We start from the raw sequence: 22,660 nt of genomic DNA on the forward strand, positions 1-22,660 counted from the left end.
ATTTCTTTCATTGTTTTGGCTCTGTCGGGTCTTAGCTGCAGAGAACAGGATTGCTCATCGCGGCGTGGGGGCTTCTCCAGCTGTGGCACGTGGGCTCGGCAGTTGTGGCGCCGGGCCTCAGCTGCCCTGCAGCATGTGAGATCTTAATTCCTGGACCAAGGATCAAACCTGAATTCCCGGAATTGGCAGTCAGATTCTTAAACCACTGGATACTTTAAAAATGAAACTTTAAAAATCTGACTGGTCACCTTCAAAGGACAACAGTTTATCCTGAAAACTCATAAATAAAAGGAAAGAAAGAAGCATTCTTTTCTACCTTTCCTACACAAATTTATACCTTGAGCAATCAATTAGTAAATGAGGGAATAAATCAACTGTGTGCACATAGGTCACTTCAGTCGTGTCCAACTCTTTGCGAGCTTATGGGCTGCAGCTCACCAAGCTCGTCTGTCTATGGGATTCTCCAACCAAGAATACTGGAGTGGGTTGCCATGCCCTCCTCCAGGGGATCTTCCCAACCCAAGATCAATCATCTCTTATGTCTCCTGCATTGGCAGGAGGGTTCTTTACCACTAGCACCACCTGGGAAGTCCAAGATAAAATTAAATATAATTTTAAAAAATGACGGAAAGTATCTCTTTAACATATACAGCTCATCTAATTAAAGAGTATCACTATTTTGCAACCCTCAAAGAATTAATGGTTCTAGGCACTGAACATCAGTAGAAAAGAAGGCTTTTATATCTTATGTGCTCCTAAAGAAAAAAAATACCACCATATATATAACACAGTCTTCAGTCCTGTCAAAGGTCTTAAATCCAACTCTTGATCAAGTCTCTGCAGCCTACTTGCAAATATGGATGAAAAACATGTTGAACTGCATGCAGGAGAATACATACTGCAGGGTTAACAAGAAGGTCAACAGATAAACTGTAAAGAACTTTAAAGGATGGACGGGGAACATGTAAATTAAGACATATCAAACAAAAAGGGGAGCACCCAACTCTTAACACTTGTGTTTAGTCATCAGTGGTGTCCAACTCTCTGCAACCCCACCAGCCTCCTCATCCGTGGGGATTCTCCAGGCAAGAATACTGGAGATGTACTGCCATACTGCCATGCCCTCCTCCAGGGAATCTTCCCAACACAGGGATCAAACCTAGGTCTCCCGCATTGCGGGCAGATTCTTTACCATCTGAGCCACCTGGCAAGCCCTATATAACCTGATGTTAAAACTGTAAAGAAACAAAAGAAGTGATTACTATAAAAGTTAAGGTAACAGTTACTTTTGGGGAGTGGAGAAGGGACTGCGTTGGGCTGTGGTGTGGAAGGGGTTTTGGGAAAAGTGAAAAACTTCTAATTCCTTTTTTTTTAACTGTAATATAGTATTTTATTTAATCCTCTATATCGAAAACATTTATTTCATTAATATCAAATTATTAACAAAGTGTTCTACATCTTTTTTTATATTTACAGTGTATCTCGGTTTGGACTAAGGAGATTTCCTTTCTTTTTCAGACTTACTTATTTATTTTTGGTTGTGCTAGATCTTCGGTGCTGCACATGGGCTTTCTCTAGTTGCTGCAAGCAGAGGTGTTTCACTGTGGTGGCTTCTCCTGTTGCAGAGCATGCAAACTAGAGCACAGACCCAGTAGTTGTGGTGTATGGGCTTAAGTATTCCAAGGCATGTGAGATCTTCCCAAACCAAGGATGGAAACCATGGCCCCTGCATTGGCAGGAAGATTCTTTACCACTGAGCCACCAGGAAAGCCCTGAACTAATCTAAGTACATTTCAAATGCTCAATAGCCACATGCGTTTCATGCCTATTGGACTGATCAGAAGACTTCTAATACTTGACCTGGGTATTACTAGGCTTCTGGCCTTAAAATAATTCACTAATATGCTTCTGTGGTTTTCTTTATCTGTGTCTCATTTTACCATTAAAAAAATGGCCTTCTTTAAAAAAGTAAATGACTAAAAGTCATTTGGATTATCTGGCTACCACCAAATGGCACAAGGATCTAACCACCCATCTCCCTAGAACCAGAAGACTATATGAGATTACTTCAGGTCCAGAATTCAATGACCTCAGATCCCCAGAATTTCATATCACATGATCTTAAGGAATTGATGCTAGAGTATACACATGATAACTCTAACCTTGAAATAACTCTAATCTTAGCATGAAATGATTTCAGTCTTGAAAATTTCTACACATTGGAGTTTATGTTCATGTATTAAGATGATAAAGTGACCTTCCTGATAGCGGTTTTGTTAATTACAAGGTCTTGTTCCACCAGACCTATTCAATCAACAGCTTATCCTCCACAACACTTGGTAAAGATAAAACTGTTAAGAATGCTATTTTAAAGGAAAAATCTCTCCTTTTCCTTCCTATCTTCTACACAGATTTCTTCCCAAAGTTCAGAATAAGCAGAGAACAATGATTCAAAATTGCCAATGAGTTCCCAACATGAGGTACAGTGAGCAGACAGAGAAAAATCCCCTTCACCTCAGATATAACCAAACTGACCTAAGTGAACACTTTCTAGAGTATCCAAATTTCCTAGAAGCAAATGACTCGTAATTCAAAAACTGCTAATACAGACTGAAAAAAGAAAAATATAGTTAAATACCAATCCTCAGAAATTAAAAGGGGAAGCTGGAGCAGTAATTGCCTGTGCTTCACAGGCTCTCTGATAGAGAAAACCAAATTTGACAGGAGAGGCAAAAGAAGAGAGAAAATTTCACTCTCCCACCACTCTTACACCAGCACTCCAGAAACTGGAAGAAGGAAAACAGGAGAGACCCGTGTAGGTAACAACCTCTACCACGGCTGCAGAAGAGGGTGTTGAGGCTTACTCAATAATTAATCAGAACTTTTGAGCTGACAAGGGAAAGATGCTACTATTACTACTTCCTTTTGCTTTCTGTATAGTTCTTTTCTACTTAGACTTCACAGTTATATTTTGTCTATTAGTTACTTACACTTGCATAGTCCCTTCCTCTCACTCCGTAATATGCCAAAAGCTTCAGAACGAAACAGACCTTTTTTTTTCCCCCATCTATGTATCTTACATATGTCTAGTACAGCACCTAGAAAAATGTTTTACACATAGCATATACTCAGTATGTCTGTTGCATTAAACTTTTAAAAATATCAAGGGCAGTCAAGTGAAAGAAAAGAAAATTTGGTCAATATTATTTCAGAAAGCAAGAGTCAAGAAAAACTAGACGGAAAATAGGAGGAGGCATGTTAGGTCAACATGAACACAAAATTTCTTTAGCCCTGGTTGCCTTAAGAAGCAATCACGTCCCTTGGCCATATTTTTGAAGACTTGCATTAAAGGTAGAAGGGAATTCTGAGAGCTACTTCAAACTCTTTCCAAGATTTTGTGTTTCTGAACAAGGCTGTCCCCAGAGACTCAGACTAAAATACAAATGAAGAAAATAAGGAGAAACAAATCTATCCCAGAATCTACAACAGAACAGGCATTCCCCACCTTACTGGAAACCTGTAACTGGATAATACAAAAATCACTATCCTACTTCATCAGAGAATTAAGTAACAGAACAAACCTTTGTATACTAGTCATTACATATGCTATTTTCATTTCATCTTTGATATTATCATCTTCATTTTAAAAAAGGACACTGACAGTGAGAAAATAAGCAATGAATGGGTTCTGAACTTTGACTCAAACCATGTTCTTTCTACTGAACGCTTCAGCTTCTAAGACAAATGAGCATTGGTAAAATACAGCATTGCTTCCCTTGTGTATTGGCATTACTAGATTTTAACTTCCAAACCATAAATTTATCCGTGTATGTCTTACCACTTATTTCAAGCTCCACCCAATGAGATTTCTTTCCATTTGCTGCTTCCTCAGAGGACATAATTGTGTATATCCTCCGAGGGTCAGGGGGCTCGTATTTTTCTTTGGGCATGCCTGTTGAAACAAGAAAAGAAACCAATCAATATATGAAAGAGTCAAACAGCTGAAAATAACATCTTTTAAAAAAGCAGACATCTATATTATGATCTCTAAACACAAATTCCCACTAAAACGAACTAGGAACTCCTTAGAGAAATGGAAGATTTCAAGAATGGGATTGGAAAAATATAAACAAGCTTGGACACTAAGAAAGATACTCTAGCTGTAAAGGGCATAGGAGTTAGCTTGAAGAGGTCCCACTGGCCAAGATGGGACAATCTGAACAACAAAAGAAAGACTACTAATCAATTTTAAACTGTATGAATCCAAAACTCGGATTTAAAAAAAAAAAAAACAAAAAAAACCTGTCACCTGAAGTTGGAAAATAAAGGGAAAGAATCAAGCATTTATCCAGCACTTCTGGCAGAAACTGGTTGAGGAAGTGTTCTTAACAGAATTTTAGCTAATAAATGCAGAAAGTTACCTAATTAGAAAAACCACTATTTCACAACCTCTAATGAAAAAAAAGTTTCACCATTAATGGCTAATAAAGGAATCAGGTAAAAAATATCCAATGGAAAAAATTTAAATAGATCAGGCTGTAAGACCTCAACCCAAGGATCAATCTCAGTATTAAAACAACTAGATTTGTATCCCAATACTATGTATACTCTTGCCCCGTCATCCAAAAAAAATTAAAAGTAAAGACTGAACTTGAATCAAATAAGCCTCTCTAGATCTGGAACCAGTTTACACCAAGTAAGGGAGACAGAGGAATATGGTGAAAGTAACATAAGACACAACAATGTGGATATACTTAACACACTGAACTGCACACTTAAGATGACTATTAAGATAGTATACTTTGCTACATATATTTTACTATGAGTAAAAAAATTTTTTCTTAACTCTAAAATAATGCCACAAGAATACAGCCAGCCAGATGCAGACAATAGAAAGTTCTACATGACAGAAGGCTCAATTTCCTCAACAAATGAATGACATGAAAAGGAAACTGATATTAAATGACTTGTGAGGCACAGCAATCAGATGCAATATATAGACCTCATCTGGGTCTAATGTGACCAAATTAAGTGTAAAAAACATTTCTGAGAATCAGACAAACTGGAAGAATTATATCTAAGCTGATACTGGGACTACTATTCATTTTGCTTGTGGTTATTTTAAAATTCATATTAAAAAGCAGAGACATTACTTTGCCGACAAGGATCCGTCTAATCAAAGCTATGGTCTTTCCAGTAGTCACGTATGGATGTGAGAGTTGGACCATAAAGAAAGCTGAGCGCAGAAGAATTGATGCTTTTGAACTGTGATGTTGGAGAAGACTCTTGAGAGTCCCCTGGAGATCAAACCAGTCAATACTAAAGGAAATCAGTCCTGAATATTCATTGGAAGGACTGATGCTGAGGCTGAAGCTCCAATACTTTGGTCACCTGATGCAAAGAAGTAACTCATTGGAAAAGACTCTGATGCTGGAAAAGATTGAAGGCAGGTGGAGAAGGGGATGACAGAGGATGAGATGGTTGGATGGTCGACTCGATGGACAAGAGTTTGAGCAAGCTCCAGGAGATGATGATAGAAGGGAAAGCCTGGCGTGCTGCAGTCCATGGGGTCGCTAAGAGTTGGACACAACTGAGCAACTGAATTGAACACCTACTCTGGATACCTACATAGCTGAACAAAGCTGGAGAAAAACCCACTATCATATGAAGTTAAAGTGAGCCAGTCAGCAATCACTTACCTCAAATGGAGTTACTGCTGAATGGGTTTGAGGTTTTAGTTTTACAAAAAGAGTTACAAAGATGGATGATGGTGATGGCTGCACATCATCATCAATGTATCTAGTAACACTGAATGCTACACTTTAAAAATGGTTGACACGGTAAACTTTATGTTATGCATATTTTACACAATAAAAAAATTGGAAAAGAGCTAAAGCTACTTTCATTATGTTATGCTGCATCTATACTGATGAGAACTAGAGCTATTTCAAACACAAAAATGGTTTTGACTATGTAGTCAAAACACAGGAAGAGGTAAGTAATCCCTTTTTGAAGAAGGTAAGTAAACAGTGAGACTAATCACCTGCATAAGAAATAGAATATCTATTTTTTGTTTTGTTAACTATGTTAATAAAACTGTCCTCCTACATGTTTATTTCTCCAGAATAGAAACACAATGAATGAAGTTTTTAGACTAACACAAAACATACCTAACAAAGAGCTATACTGTCAAGGACTGTTCCTGTCCCATTTAGGGGACAAGCTGGCAAGGCAAGTGCCCACTGTGAATCGTATGAATATACCAGTAATAACAAAATACTGTGTAAAGCAACCAGAGCTTAATGACAACATCCCTTAAGAGTCCTTAAGATCACTCAAATGCCACTATTCTGACTAGATTTTACTCACAAAGCAACCATCTGATCTTCACTGGCTGTTCCAAATAGAATTTAACGATAAGCTGCTCTGTTCAGCTATGGTTAGTATTTTGGTCCTATAAGCTATTTTTTTAAACTAATATACTTTAATTGGAGGATAATTATTTTACAGTATTGTGATGGTTTTTGCCATACATCGAATTGAATCAGCCATGGGTACACATTGTCCCCCCGTTCTGAACCTCCCTCCCACCTCCCTCCCCACCCAAGCCCTCTGGGCTGTCCCAGAGCACTGGCTTTGACTGCCCTGCTTCATGCACTGAACTTGCACTGCTCATCTATTTTACATAAGGTAATATATATGTTTCAATGCTATTCTCTCAGCTCATCCCACCCTCCCCTTCTCCCACAGTCTAAAAGTCTGTTCTTTACATCTGTCTCTTTTGCTGCCTTGCATACAGGATCATCATTACCGTCTTTCTAAATTCCATATGTATGCGTTAATACACAGTATTGGTGTTTCTCTTCCTGACTTACTTCACTCTGTATAATAGGCTCCAATTTCATCCACCTCATTAGGACTGACTGAAATGCGTCCCTTTTTATAGCTGAGCAATATTCCATTGTGTATACATACCACATCTTCCTTATTCATTCATCTGGACATCAAGGTTGCTTCCATGTCCTAACTATTGTAAACAGCACTGCAATGAACACTGGGGTACATGTGTCTCTTTTAATTCTGGTTTCCTCAGTGTGTATGCCCAGCAGTGAGACTGTTGGTTCATATGACAGTTCTATTCTCAGTTTTTTAAGGAATCTCCACACTGTTCTCCACAGTGGCTGTAAAAGTTTGCATTCCCACCAACAGTGTAAGAGGGTTCCCTTTGAGTCATTAATCATTTGACTTCTTAGTGAAAGTTCAGAAGTCTGATTTACCAATTTCATGCGAGCTTAGTTAGTGTGAAGAAATGTCCAGAGTTCAATCACACTTCAGAAAATAAATAAAAGTATTACTGAACTGAAATCTGAAATCCAGATCCTAAACCTGGGGTCATTCCATCAAGAGTCGTGATTTCTGCCTAGGCAGCCAGCCACTCCCTTTCTGAGTTCTCAAGACATGTGATGAGCTATCTTAAAATTTAAGAGACAGCACATTACCCTAAACTTGAAAGAGGCAAAATCTTTATTTTCCAAATCCCCAAGAGTGTGAAAGTGGAAGTGGGGGGAAAAGAACATGACAGAATAAAAGAAATGGTAGCAAACTGGACAGTCAAGCCCTTTTGAGAAGCATATCTGCCCACTAAGCAACTCCACCCATTTTTCTTGGGGTCCAACAGAACATAGTATTGGAAACCAGGTAGCGAAAAGGACACAAGAACACAAACAATTCAGGATTTTTCCCCAGGCTTTGAAATCAACAAGCAGATCTTGCTCTCTAAAAAATACAGTATGTTGCTGCAGATAACTATCTAAAAAGAGTAAAAGGTTTCCAAAATTGACTAGAAAACTGCCAAGGAAAATTACATGACTTTTAAAAAATAGCTAGGCCAGAGTCAGCATGTATGTAACCCCAGACTAGTCAATCTTCAACTCCCCCAATCCAATGCCAAACATCATTATTGATCTTGGCAGCATAAAATCTGTCCCTGATCGAGACCTCAGAGAAATGGTTTTTCACTATCTTAGAAGAGAATAATTATTTACCTTAAAGAAATACAGGACATTATTTACCGGACAGAAAGATATGCTTACATTATTAAAGATTTTATGAAATGGCTTAAAAGTACACAGGAGAAAGGGTAAGAGAGAAGTGGAGGGAGGAGGAGAGAGGAAGGGTGGGGGCCCTAATTGCAAGTCAACCACCATTTGCGGCAGCTTTTAAACTAAGAAATATGTACAAAAGAGAAAGATTTAAGTGTCTATCCTTTCAATGGATACTCTATTTCAGTCACCAAATGGCCCAGGTGAAAAAAAGTCCTATTTTACAAAAGAAAGACAACTAATAAATGAAGTATGAAAGAACAAAAACAACATCATTTCATAACTCCCAATGAGCCTTTCTAAAACAAAGACTTATAAACTGGGTTAAAACCTTGAGATGAATCACTGGCACTGGCATAATGCTAAGTAACACCACCACCCAGGTTGTTTTTTGATTATAAGGTAGAAAATGTTCAAGAGAGGAATAAACTATTACCTCTTCATCAATCTTCTCAACACTAACAAGGGGTAGAAGCAGATACTGTGGGCCTTTTGATCTGACAGAATGTGAAATACACACCAATAATGTTTACCTTTTTAAGAATCAGAGGAACTGGCTGTTCTGTGCTGTGCTGAGTCACGTCCGACTCTTTGCAACCCCATGAACTGTACCCCGCCAGGCACCTCTGTCCATGGGGATTTCCAGGCAAAAATACTGGAGTGGGTTGCCATTTCCTCCTCCAAGGGGTCCCAACCCAAGGATCGAACCCAGGTCTCCTGCAATGCAGGCGGTTCTTTACCGTCTCAGTCCCCAGGGAAGCCCAAGAACACTGGAGTGGGCAGCCTATCCCTTGTCCAGGGGACCTTCTGACCCAGGAATCAAACTGGGGTCTCCTGCATTGCAGGCAGATTCTTTACCAGCAGAGCTACCAGGGAAGCCCAGAGCAGCTGGCTAGATGACACCAGAGCAGCAACTGCAACGAAGGACTTTCTCCAGAATAACTGGTGTGCCACCTGCAACAAGCTGGGCTCAAACTATTATAGATTTGAAGAGAATGAAGAGATGTGCATAATGAGATGTAATGCTGCTGCTGCTAAGTCGTTTCAGTCGTGTCCGACTCTGTGCGACCCCACAGCCGGCAGCCCACCAGGCTCCCCCGTCCCCGGGATTCTCCAGGCAAGAACACTGGAGTGGGTGGCCACTGCCTTCTCCGGAGATGTAATGAATGATCCACAAATCCGCAAAAAAAAACATTCTGCAGACACTTGGGAGAAACCCTTAATACCAAGTTCATATTTTGAAATATTAATAAATTGTTATGAGATTTTATTGTAGCAATGAGTAAAAACATGTATCTTGTTAAAAGACACTCTGAAGTTAAATAATTTAATTGTAATAGCCACATTTTTCCCCCAAGGGAAATAAGGCTGAGCCATAGCCAACTTGTTTAATCTTTGATTAGAGTATTATTGCTTTACAACGCATCGGTTTCTGCTGCACAGCGATGTGCCTCAGAGGTAAGTGTACATACATCCCTGCCCTCCTGAGCCTCCTCCCAGCACCCCGACCCCACTCCCCAGGTCACCACAGAGTACGGAGCACAGCTTCCTGCGCTCCACGGCCGCTTCCCATCAGCTACATGTTTCACACACGGCCGCGTGTGTATGAGTGCTCCTCTCTCAGCGCATCCCACTATCTCCTTCCCCATGTCCACAAGTCCACTGCCTCCATCTGTGTTTCTATTCCTGGCCCGCAAATAGGTTCATCAGTACCATTTTTCTAGATTTCATATATATATGTGTTAATACGTATTTGTTTTTCTCTTTCTGCCTTACTTCACTCTGTATGACATACTCTAGGTTCATCCACATCACTACAAATGACCAATTTCGAATTACAGCCAATCTTAACTGACAAGACAAAAAGTAAGTTCTTTTCCTTTTCTTGGTGTTACATTTTCTCCATTCGTGGTGTTTTACTTCTTTCAAAAACACAAAGAAAAAGAGTGAGTGGGGCAGAGGAAAGGCAGGAAAGGAAAGGAAAGGTCTTTCTCAAAGAAAGACCCTTTTATTTATTGATCAGGCTCCTCGAAGAACTATAATTTAGGGAATATATGAAAGGTAGTGCCACTAGCCTTGATGCCAATTTACTTTTTCCAATCCAAATTTTCACTAGGTGTTTACAAATTTTTCACTAAATCCAACTGGTTTTTACTTCTTCAGGACTTCTAAACCTGTCTTTTCCATATTTACAGCTACTAAAATTAATCCACACCCTCATTCTCAGCTACAACTTTTAAACAACCTTCTCTTTCCTCTGCATACCACACATTTACTCAGCATTTATCAGTTCAATTGTTACCTCCCAGTGTCCTGTGCCAGACCTAGCATGTTACACTAATAAAGTGGTCTAAACATTCTTTCCCTCAACACTCAAAATCAGGTTTTCAAAGAAAACTCAAAAAAAAAAAAAAAGGCAATTCAATACAACTGAATCATGCTTCCTTAAGGAAGCTTTATTTACAGAATCATTCACTCAACAAATATTTACTAAGCACCTTCTGCTTCTGTTTCAAGCACTCTGTCAGGTGCCGGGAGAAAAGAATAAACAGGAAATGTGTACGTGATCTTGGATCTTAATCTACAGGGTGTGGGGGGGTGGGGGTGGTGGTGTGTGCAAACAAAAATCTTACAACAGTGTAATCACACTACAAACCTTTCTTTTTACAAACATTAATTCAGGACTCCTTCCCTATCCCTCACCAACACAGGAGTCTAATTTCCTGCTTTGAGCTACTTGAACCATGAGGGTATTTCTAACGTTGCACTCTTTAACCCCACCTTAATTTTTTTTACGTCTCATTCACCTACTCTACTACAGGATCTTTGCACTTACGTTCAGAGCCTGGCAAGTAGTAGGTGCTCAGTGAATGTTGTCGTCGTTCAGTTGCTAAGTCGCGTCCTACTCCTTTGCGGACCCCATGGACTGCAGCGTGCTGCCATTTCCTTCTCCAGGAGACTTTCCAACCCAGGGATCAAACCCACATCTCCTGAATTGGCAGGCAGATTCTTTACCACTGAGCCACCAGGAAACCCAAACTTAAAGGTAAAAACTGTATAATCTTAGTGACATGCTAGAGCAAAATGAGAGCAAACCGCAAACAGGTGGCAGTAATGACAAAACTGTGCCGGGTGCCTATCTGCCACACTCTGCACCAGGCGTGTAACAGCTAACATGTGTGAGCCCTCACCAACTGGCAGGCCCTGCACATACATTACCTCATTTAATCCTCACAACTCTGTTCTTCATACATAAAGAAAGGAAGGGTCAGGGAAAGAATCACTTGCCTAGATCACAGATACTAGTGGCACAACTGAGATTTTAACTCAAATCTGATCCAAAAGTCTGTGCTTTCAACCATTATGCAATAATTTCCTTGTATTATCTCGATTTAATCTCATAGCAGCCCATGAAGTAGACACTATCCTCTTTTTACTTTTGATAAGGAAACTGAGACTCTTACATTTAAATAACTTGCCCAAAGTCACACACACACTTGGTTAGTATTAGGTTGGTGCAAAAGTAATTGCAGTTTTAGCACAGTTGAAATTTGCTGTTTGATACTGGAATACATTCTAAAATAATTGTGATTATGTCATACATCATTTTAATGCCCAGTTCTTGCTTTTTTTTTTTTTTGCTATTGACATTACTTTCTATGTATTTTATATTTATTTTAGATTATGGAAAAGATGTTAGACAAAAAGCAAAGTCGAGCGATTTTCTTATTCAAGTTCAAAATGGGTTGTAAAGCAGGGGAGACAGCTCTCAACATCAGTAACACATCTGGCCTGGGGAACTGCTAATGAACACACAGTGCAGTGGTGGGTCAAGAAGTTCTGCAAAGGAGACGAGAGCCTTGAAGATGAGAAGTGTGGTGGCCTGCCATCAGGAGTTGACAGAGACCAACAGAAAGCATCATCAAAGACTGATCCTCTTACAACCACACAAGAAGCTGCTGAAGACTTCAACGTCTGGCTTTCTACAGTCACTCAGCGTGTGATGCAAATTCGAAAGGTGAAAAAGCGCGGTAAGTGGGTGCCTCACGAGCTGACCTAAAATTTAAAAAAAAGCATTGTTTTGAAGTGTCATCTTCTTCTCTTATTCTACACAACAATGAACCATCTCTCAATCAGATTGTGACATGCAACGAAACGTGGATTTTATACAACAACTGGCAACAGTGGTTGAACCAAAAAGCTCCAAAGCTTCTCCCAAAGCCAGACTTGATGGTCTGCTGCCAGTCTGATCCACTTCAGCTTTCTGAATCAGGGCAAAACCATTACATCTGAGAGGTATGTTCAACAATCAATGATATGTACCGAAAACTGCAATGCCTGAAGCCAGCACTGGTCAACAGAAAGGGCCCAATTCTTCTCCACGACAAGGCCTGACTGCACATCACACAGTCGAAGCTTCAAAAGCTGAAGAATTAATTGGGCTACAGAGGTTTGCCTCATCTGCCATATTCACCTGTCCTCGTAAACCAACTACCACTTCAAGCAACTCAACTTTTTGCTGGGAAAACACTTCCACAACCAGCAGGATGCAGAAAATGCCTTTCAGAAGTTTTTCAAAACCCAAAGCATGGATTTTTATGCTACAAGAATAAACAAAACTTTTTTCTTGTTGGCAAAAATGTGTGGATTGTAATGGTTCCTATTTTGATTAATAAAGATTTGTGTTTCAGCCTACTTAAAATGATTCAGTCTGAAACCGCAATTATGTTTACACCAACCTAACAGAGCGAGGATTTGAACCTGGGACAATCTAGTTGCAAGCTGTACACCAATGCCTCATACAACTCTAGAATTCTGTCACTGATGAAACCAAGATCTTCTGTGTTCATTCTTCAAATATTATGTTGCTAAGACCATGAGTCCTTGAGTTTCCTTCTCAGATATATGATCTTTACAAACTACTCTTCACTCATATTCTCTACTCCCAAACTCTGCCTAATATTTAAGACAGCAGATCTCAAATGCTATCATCTCAGGGTCCTTATACTCAAGTATCTCAAAGACCTTTTGTATGTGAGTTCTATCTATCAATATTTACTGCATTAGAAATAAGAACTAAGGAATTTAAAAATGTGCATTAACTCACTAAATATAATAAACCTAGCACATGTTAACCACAACATTTTAATGAAAAGCAACTACTTCCAAAAACAAAGCAAAATTTTGCAAGAAGAGTGACACTGTCTTACATTTTTGCAAATCTTTAAGGTCTAACATGCTGGAAGACAGCCTGTCTACTCTGAATTCAATTGATCAGATCACACACATTTGTTAGTCTATGAAAAACTGCACAGTATACTCATAAGAGGATGAGAATAAAAAAGGCAAGTAACATTGCAGTGGTATTTCTAAAACTTGAAGGTTTCAGTAGCTACCTTTTCCTGCCTCCCAAAATGTCAATTCCTTAAATCCTTTTCTCACAGAGAATAAAAATAAACTTAAGGAGGGAATGGAAATCCACATCAGTATTCTTGCCTGGAAAATTCCATGGAAAGAGAAGTTTGGCAGGCTATGTCCATTGGGTTGCAAAGAGTTAGACACGACTTAGCAACTAACACTTCTCATTTTAAGTTCATATTGGTTTAACTAAAATTTACAACCAGTAAAACCTCTGCAAAAAAGATTTTAAAATTATGATAAAACAGTCCTCCAAGTACAGAGTCAAACAGCAGATGCAGTAGTCTAATTTCTCAAAGGAGAAGACTGGCATACCCATCTGTATCTGCAGCGCCCAGTCAGTAACCAACAACCTGTAAGAGTTGACCAGACTGCTGTTAGGGGGGCTTCCCTGGTGGCTCAGCAGTGAAGAATCTGCAGTGCTGGCGGGGAGGCTGATCCCAGGGTCGGGAAGATGCCCTGGAGAAGGAAATGGCAATCCACGTCAGCATTCTTGCCTGGAGAATCCCACGGACAGAGGAGCCTGGCAGGCTACAGTCCATGGGGCCTCAAGAGTCGGACACAACGTAGCAACTAAACCACCAACCACCATGACAGACTGCTCATAAAATGCAGTTCTAACCATGTGCCTCTGCCTAACATGACTGAATATAAAATACAGGGAGAAGTAAGAGTGTCCTGCAACACCACAGAAACTACCGAGTTTGAAGGTCAAAAATGGTCAAATACTAACAAATTCAACTCAATAAGTCAACTCAAAATATAACTACAAAGGTATACTAAATACAGGTCATCCACAAATTTCTATTTAAAATACAAATACTTCTTAGTGTAGAAATCTTAATTTCTATATTTTAAGCCAAATATTAAGTACACAGCAAAAGAACATATTAAGACAATCATGATTTATGATCTAATCAACAAAGCTGAATACCATCTAGTATGAAGAGCATAAATTCACAATTTGTGTGGTGAAATATCACTGAGATAAAAAAGGTAAGGAGCGCCAGCCACCAGTATTAAATCTAAATCTTTTCTCTTAGCATGAGACAAGCAACAACCAATCCAACAATGATGACTGCCAACAGAAATCTTTTCATTTCTTATCTTTTGCCATCTGGCAATTAGATGATTTTTCAATCATCTAATTGCTCTTCCCTCTCTTATGATCACAATATTACAGCTACCCCCTTTTCTTGTCTTTCATTCACTAAGTCGCGACCAACTCTTTGTGACCCCATGGACCGCAGCATGCCAGCCTTCCCTATCCTTCACTATTTCCCAGACTTTGCTCATATTCATGTCCACTGACTCAGTGATGCTCTCTATCCATCTCTTCTTCTGCTACTCTCTTCTCTTTTTGCCTTCAGTCTCTCCCAGCATCAGGCTCTTTTCCAATGAGTCGGCTCTTTGTATCAGGAGGCCAAAGCTCTAGCTGAAGATAGAGCTTCAGCTTCACCATCAGTCCTTCCAGTAAATACTCAGGGTTCATTTCCTTTAGGATTGACTGGTTTGAACTGCTTGCGGTCCAAGGGCTCTCCAGCACCATAATTCGAAGGCATCAATTCTTTAGCACTCAGCCTTCTTTATGGTCCAACTCTCACATTCATACATGGCTACTGGAAAAACCACAGCTTTAACTAAATGGACTTTATTTGGCAATGTGATGCTTTTGCTTTTTAAAATGCTGTCTACGTTTGTCATAGTTTTCCTTCCAAGGAGCAAGTGTCTTTTAATTTCATGGCTGCAGTCACCATCCACAGTAATTCTGGAGCCCAAGGAAAAAAAAACCTGTCACTGGTTGCACTTTTTTCCCTTCTATTTGCCATGAAGTGATGGGACCAGATGCCAAGATCTTTGTTTATTGAATGCTGATTGTTAAGCCAGCTTTTTCACTCTCTTCTTACCCTCATCAAGAGGCTCTATAGCCCTCTTCACTTTCTGCCAGTGGTATCATCTGTGTATCTGAGGTTGTTGATATTTCTCCCTGTAATCTTCATTCCAGCTTGGGATTCATCCAGCCTGGCATTTTGCATGATGTACTCTGCATATAAGTTAAATAAGCAGGGTGACAATATACAGCCTTGTCATACTCCTTTCCCAATTTGGAACCAGTCAATTGTTCCATGTAAGGTTCTATTGCTTCTTGACCTGCATATAGGTTTCTCAGGAAGCAGGTAAGGTGGTCTAATATTCCCATCTCTTTCAGAATTTTCCACAGTTGCTGTGATCCACACAGTCAGAAGCTTTAGCATAGTCAAAGAAGAAGTAGTACATGTTTTTTCTGGAATTCCCTTCCTTTCCCTATGGTCTAACAAATGTCAGCAATTTGATCTCTAGTTCCTCTGCCTTTTCTAAATCCAGCTTGTCCATCTGGAAGTTCCTGCTTGAAGGATATTGAGCAACATCTTACTAGCATGTGAAATGAGCTCAATTGTACAGTAGTCTGAACATTCTTTGGCACTGTCCTTTTCTGGGATTGGAATGAAAACTGACGTCTTCCAGGCCTGTGAGCACTGCTGAGTTTTCCAAAATAGCTGGCTTATTGAGTGCAGCACTTTAACAGCATCACCTTTTAGGATTTGAAATAGCTCAGCTGGAATTCCATCACCTCCACTAGCTTTGTTTGTAGTAATGCTTCCTAAGGCCCACGTGATTTCAGACTCCAGGATGTCAGCTCTACGTGAGTGACCACACCATATTACATTGCAATTTTGGCCTTTTGAGACATTCAACATTTATTCTAGCTGCTAAGTCATATATACAATCATTGTGGGAAGTTCTAGTATGCTAAAAATCAATTTTGACCCTCTAGTCCTTTCCCCCCACTGAAAACTAAGACAGAAAATCATTCACAAAATGCTGACCATATAAATCATGAAGCCTTTAACAATTCTAGAATGCTTCTCTTACAAGGACTTAAGTGAAGTCCTAAGGACTTTCTGAACCCAGTTTCTTGACTGTCTTCATCAAACCTTCACATTTTTACTATGTCTCCTGAAAAAGCATGTCACACACACAATTTCCCCACCCCCATCCACCTAAAGTCTCAGTGAATCCTTATTATATACAAACTTACATCCCAGCACTTTAAGAGCCTAAGACCATTCACAAACTATTTCTGGCAACTCCTCCTGTCCCTTACATCTTTGCAACCTGTTTTTCAGTCCAAATTGTACGTAACCTGTCTTTGCACATGCTCTTTCTTCCCACTGAAATGCCCTACTCAGTCTAACAAACCTCTCTTCAACTTTCAACATTCAGCCCAAAGACCTCTGCAGTGAATCCCCCATTTCCGAAGCAGAATTAGATGCTTCTTCTTTGGCGGTGGTGATTTAGTTGCTAACTCACGTCCAACTCTTGCGACTCGCCAGGTTCCTCTGTCCATGAAATTCTCCATGTAAGAATACTGGAGTGGGTAGCCATTCCCTTCTCCAGCGGAATCTTCCCAATCCAGGGACTGAACCCGGGTCTCCTGTACTGCAGGCAGATTCTTTACCATTTGAGCCACCAGGGAAGCCTCTGCTCCTTCTTTAGCATCCCCCAAATGCTTTGTGTATTCCTCATGTAACCTGATGAGCGCTTTATTGGTTCATTTGTTTTTCTCTCTGCACCATTGTAAGCCCACTTAAATAAAAGAGCATAAGCCCTACCACTGTTGCTGTTGTTCAGTCGCTAAGTCTTGACTCTTTTCGACCCCATGAACTGCAGCACACCAGGCTCCTCCATTCTCTACTATCTCCCAGAGTTGGCTCAAATTAATGTCCACTGAGTCAATGACCCTTTCCAACCATCCCGATTACAGTAGCAAGTCTAAAACAGCGTGTTTCAGGTATTTTTGGAACTGAGTTTTAGCACTACTTTAAAATGCTACGTTGAAGTGTAATCAGTTCTGCTGTATCTTTTATTCTGAAAATAATCTGTTCCAACGCGACTGATATATTAGAAAACTTGAGCATAGCACAAAATTCCCATTTGCTTATGTATGATTTTGTCTGAGAAAAACACTTGAAAAAGGTAGAACCTGCCCCTGGCTGAACGGAGCTACATAGAAATTTACAAAATACACACCTGAAAACACCTATCAGCTCCATCAGTTCAGTCTGTGTGTACACATATGCTGAGCCACACCCATCCACATTTGGTGTTATTATAACATTCCATTTGATTTCAGGTAACCCTCTTTCCATCACTTTACAATAACTCACAAGCAGCAACCCTTCTGATGCCATTTCCACAAGCAAACCAGGTCTTTTTCAAGGTAAAGTGTCACATTTATCATGGTATTTGTTCAGCTGCTTAGCTGTGTCCAACTCTTTGCAACCCCATGGACTGCGGCACCCCAGGCTTCCCTGTCCTTCATTATCTCCATGAGTTTGGTCAAACTCAAATTCATTGAGTCGATGATACCATCCAACCATCTCCTCTGTCGTCCTCTTGTCCTCCTGCCCTCAATCTTTCCCAGCATCAGGGTCTTTTCACAATGAGTAAGCTCTTCACATCAGCTTCACATTGGAGCTTCAGCTTCGGCATCAGTCCTTCCAATCTATATTCAGAGTTGATTTCCTTTAGGATTGACTGGTTTGATCTCCTTGCTGTCCAAAGGACTCTGAAGAGTCTTCTCCAGCACCTGTGGTATTTATGTATTCCTTAATCATTTAACATGTATAAAACTATGCTACTATTTTTATCAGGTTCCTTTTTTAAAAAATAAAGTCACTGACAATGTTTTGAGTGTTGTGTCCCAGTACCATTTTTCCCAAAAGGCCTATAGTTTTTACTGCACAATTCTGCCTACCATGGTGACTTTTAGGAACCTATATGTTGCTCTGGGCTTCCCTGGTGGTTCAGAATCCACCTATCAATGCAGGAGACTTCGGTTCAATCCCTGGTTGGGAAGATTCCCTGAAGAAAGGAATGCCAACCCACTCAGGTATTCTTGCTTGGGAAAATCCCATGGACAAAGGAACCTGGCAGGAACCCCAGTCCATGGGGTCTCAAGAATCAGACATGACTTAGAAACTAAACCACCGCCACCATACAGAAGGGAAAACTCCATCCTCCACCCAATTTCACAAAATGTTTACAGTTCATATCCTCACAGACCATCAGGACAGCCATAACCTTTAAGCTTGGCGGCTCTCACTTCTGGTGAGCAAAGGGTTGATTTTTCCAGCTTAACTGCTACAGTCTGCCTCAGCCTAACTGAGAAGACAAGTTCTGAAAGCCTGAATGCCTACCTACAGTACCACTGTATGGGTTTCATTGTTTTGATTGCTCTTAATTTTCAAAACATTTTAAATTACCCTGTATTACAGAGCAATTGAACCGAGTCCTCAAGCTCACTACAAAAGAGATCACAGAAACAAAATACCCTATATCCAAGTTTAAAATAGATTCAGATTCACTAACTTCACACTATCTCAAATGTGACTTTCCTATATGTAGGGCCTCCACTTAACTGCCCACACTGATGCCTAAATGATCTCTAAATCACATTGCTGCCCTCTGAAAAATATTTTGCTCTTTCCTTTGCTACAGGATAAAGATATAAACCTCACTTTTAACTTAATAAGCATGGTTCTTCAAAATCTAGGATGGACATTTGCATGCTCATCTCCAGTCACTCTCCTTTTCAGTAACATATCACCACTGGCCTTACCCCCAACACCTGGCACCTCAGTGAACCCAGAGTTCCTTATGTTTGAAATGACCCGTCTCCCCAGTTTGACAAACCTAATTCCATGTTATTTTCTGTAAACTGCGCCCACACCTTCTACAAATTTAATCATTCTCTCCTGTTCTCCCACAGCCTCTGTACACCCACTAAGACTAGAGCAACAAGAAGACAGCAACTATTATTCACTTTTTAATTCTCAGGGTCCAACACTATGTCCAGCATATACTATTCCTTGCACATAAGTTATCAAGAAAATAAAAATGGAAGAGAGAGCAGTAAAGCCCAGAGAAGGGTAAGATTAAGGCAGCCTAAATGAGCCCCCACCTTATATGCAAATAAACACTTTAAAAAGCAGTTTTTCAACCAGTGCACCTTAAGTATGAGAAAGCTACAAGGGTGCTAAAGAGTCCTCATGTTTTATGACCCAAAAACTACAAGCTGTGAGCAGCCTTGACCATTTATTTCAGTATGCCTTACATGTATTACCCCTTTCCACTGCACTACAATATGAAAAAGGTTTATGCTTTAAAGAACATTAAAAGAAGGCTAATATGAACACAGTGGAATGCCTAAGCACTAACCAAAATACATTATTTATAAACCACAGGTACAGAAGCAAATGCCAGTATCCGTAGTCAGGACTAAGTTCTATAACCAACTTCATGTCTATTCAAGAGTCTGAAAAGTTTTACTTCGCCACCAAGGTCTAAGAAAACTGAAAACCCCTACAAACAAACAAGCATTCAGAAGAGCTTCTTCATCTATTAACACATTACCACTGAGGAAGACACTTCTGAAACTATGCAAAACCTTCTTAGCTTCACAAGAAACTTTGTCTTTTGTCACATCCTCGCTTTTTGACCATTTCATTAAGTGTCTTGTTCACCTACTGAAACTGATCAGACTCAACTACTTCAAATAACTTCCATTCATTAAAACACACTCTGCCCTCCCAAAAGAACTAATCTTTGTCAAGTACATCACTCTCATGTGCTCTCACACTTACACAAAACCTGGTCCTTTCCCTCTTAACTGTAATATCTTGGGCAAGTCGCTTTAACCTTTCTAAGTTTGTTTCCTCATTAGTAGCTATTCAAAAATTTTGTTTAAAGCAAGTCGACTGTACTAGATCACTGGTCTAAAAATATTAAGCTATTTTTATTCTAAAAGTCATCACATTCTAAAGACTGGAATAATTACTCTGACAGCAATTACAAAACAAGTCTTCAAAACCTTCTGATCAATGGACATAGCTCCTATAGCCTACAAAACTGTTTTGGGATGATAAACTCTAGTGCATTCAGAAAAACGAAAAGTGTAAGTATATGCCATTTTATTTTTCACCTGTTCATATTCACTCTCTTCCTCCCCAAAATTAAAATCCCCAGACACAAAGAGGCAAGAAGATTCTGCACTACCACTAAGGGGGCAATCCACCTGGAAATAAGTAAGGGAACTCATATTCAAGGTAATTATTTAAACCTCAGTTTAACACAATAATACATCCAAAAAGGACAAGCAAAACGACCATTCACAACTTGGTCTTTTGCAGTTAACAGTTCAAGAATAGGTTACAGGTATTACATAGCAAGTTCTTCAAGAAAGATATAGAAGGAGAAGAGTCAAAAGAAAAAAAAAGCTACTGAAGAAAATAATGACTGGTACTTAGAAAAAAGGAGGAAAGACAAGATTTAGGTTATTAAACATAAAAGCTTCAAGTAATTGTATCTCTGAGTCCTCAGCAATATCCTAATCTCTCCATCTGCTGCTAAGGGCTTCTTTAACCATGGCATTCCCATCCTCCCAATCCATCCCCCCCGCCCCCGCTGCAAAAAAATAATTGCATTAAACTTAATTTTAAACACACTTGGGGGGAACAGTTTCCCGCTCTGCGGTAACTGCGAAGTTCCAAACTACACTTCGCGCAATCCCACACCGCCACTTCTCCAAAGTTGCCACCCATCCTGGCCAAGAGTACCAGACACCAACTCTCCTCCTGCGAGTGACCAGAGCCAGAGTCGAGAGCCAGGGCATCCCCCCAACCCCGGAGCCCCCCCTGCGTGCCCCCACCTCGGCCGTCAATCAACACCCATCAGCCCCGGACTCTGCGCGGGGGCGCGGTCCCGGACTCTGCGGGATCGCGACAGCTGCGCATCTAAGGACCCCTCAACAGCCGCCATCTCCTCCAAGCTGCAGGCCCGCCGCCCACAAAACTTAAGGTGCTCTCGCTCCACTGCCCCGCGCTACGGTCCCCGGGACACGACTGAGAGGGGCCCGTGCACCGCCAGTGCGAGGAGCAGCGCCCGGCTGGGCCTCGGACCGGTCTCGCTCACCTCCTGGGGTGCACCGCCTTCCTCCGCCGCTGCCGCCGCCTCCTCCCTGTGAGTGCAGCGGGGTCTGACCTGTGGAACCACCATACCAGTCCCGCCCGCAGCCGCAGCGCCGCCGTCGCCGCTCCTCTGCCGCCTTAGTCGCCGCTCTTTGTTCCCCCTCCGAGATCCACCGCGTCAGCCGCCCGCTTCAGCCTCCTCGACGGGCCGCCACTACGCCCTCCCGGCCTCTCGGCCTCCGGTCTCTCCCTTTTCGCTGCACCCACCGCTGCCTTCGTCCCCGCGCAGCCGACGCCGCCGCCACCGACGCCGCCGCCTCCTCCTCCTCCGCGTCCCCCTTGTTTTCATTGAAAGCAAACAAGCATCATGGCGGCGGCCGCCGTCCCCCTCCCCCACCTCACCCCCTCTGCAGCGAGCGAGCGAGCGAGAGAGCGCCGCCACTGACGCTGCCGCTCCAACATCCCGGGCGCCCATTGGCCACCGCCGCAGGGCGCGACCACTCAGCATCCGGGGCGGTCGCTCTCCGCTCGCAGCTTCGCAGGCCCCGCCCTTTCTCTTCCCTCTCCCGGCTCTGGGGAGCAAGTGACCAGTGCCCGCCTCTCAGGGTCTGAGTTCCGGTCTTCCCGCTCTCTTCGTTTGTTACTGCCTTGTCGTTTATACTTAATCATCTTCTTAACGCTCCTACTCTTTCCAACTAACTCTTTGTTCTTCTTTTTTTCTGGTCTCAGGCCGTTCAGTTTTGTCCCTCTCTTCTCTTTTTTCCTTGATCTTCCTCCCTTTCATTTGCCTGTCAGTTACTTGGAAACAGGACAGGCTTTCAGACTTTTGAGCTTAGCCAGTATCTTGATCTCTCTAAAGACAAGACATTTAGTCGTGAATGATTCTTCTGGCCTCAGATATGCAGAAAATAATAGTTAATGGCCCGTTTCAGTCCATAAATGGTTGTTCAGTACAGTAAATTCAAGGACAATTCTGGTGGTGGGATCCTAGGGAGATGTAACTTGTCCTGAGCTGTGTTCGAAGATCAAGATGTTGTATTAAGGTGGTGGTTGAAAATGAGCAGAGAAAGGACTGAGCTGATAGATGGTGTTTGCATGAGGGTGCATTAGTTAACTAGTGGTCAAGGCCCT

At 41.2% G+C, this 22,660-nt stretch overlaps 1 protein-coding gene across 2 annotated transcripts in view; it reads right to left on the reverse strand.

Moving 5' to 3' along the window:
- Positions 1–21,933, reverse strand: part of CNOT6 (CCR4-NOT transcription complex subunit 6) — a 78,286-nt gene extending 56,353 nt beyond the window's left edge. The window contains exons 1-2 of one of the 2 annotated variants that reach the window (XM_043466975.1): positions 21,534–21,933; positions 3,839–3,952 (exon numbers count right to left, since the gene is read on the reverse strand). In XM_043466975.1, coding sequence (XP_043322910.1) covers positions 3,839–3,950 — 112 coding nt within the window. In that variant the 5' untranslated portion in view covers positions 3,951–3,952; positions 21,534–21,933. Of the gene's footprint in view, positions 1–3,838; positions 3,953–21,533 lie in introns of those variants that run through there. The other variant, XM_043466974.1, reaches the window with a different exon arrangement.
- Between the last annotated feature and the right edge of the window lie 727 nt (positions 21,934–22,660).

Source organism: Cervus canadensis, chromosome 4, assembly GCF_019320065.1.
Source record: "Cervus canadensis isolate Bull #8, Minnesota chromosome 4, ASM1932006v1, whole genome shotgun sequence".
NCBI classification, from domain to species: domain Eukaryota; kingdom Metazoa; phylum Chordata; class Mammalia; order Artiodactyla; family Cervidae; genus Cervus; species Cervus canadensis.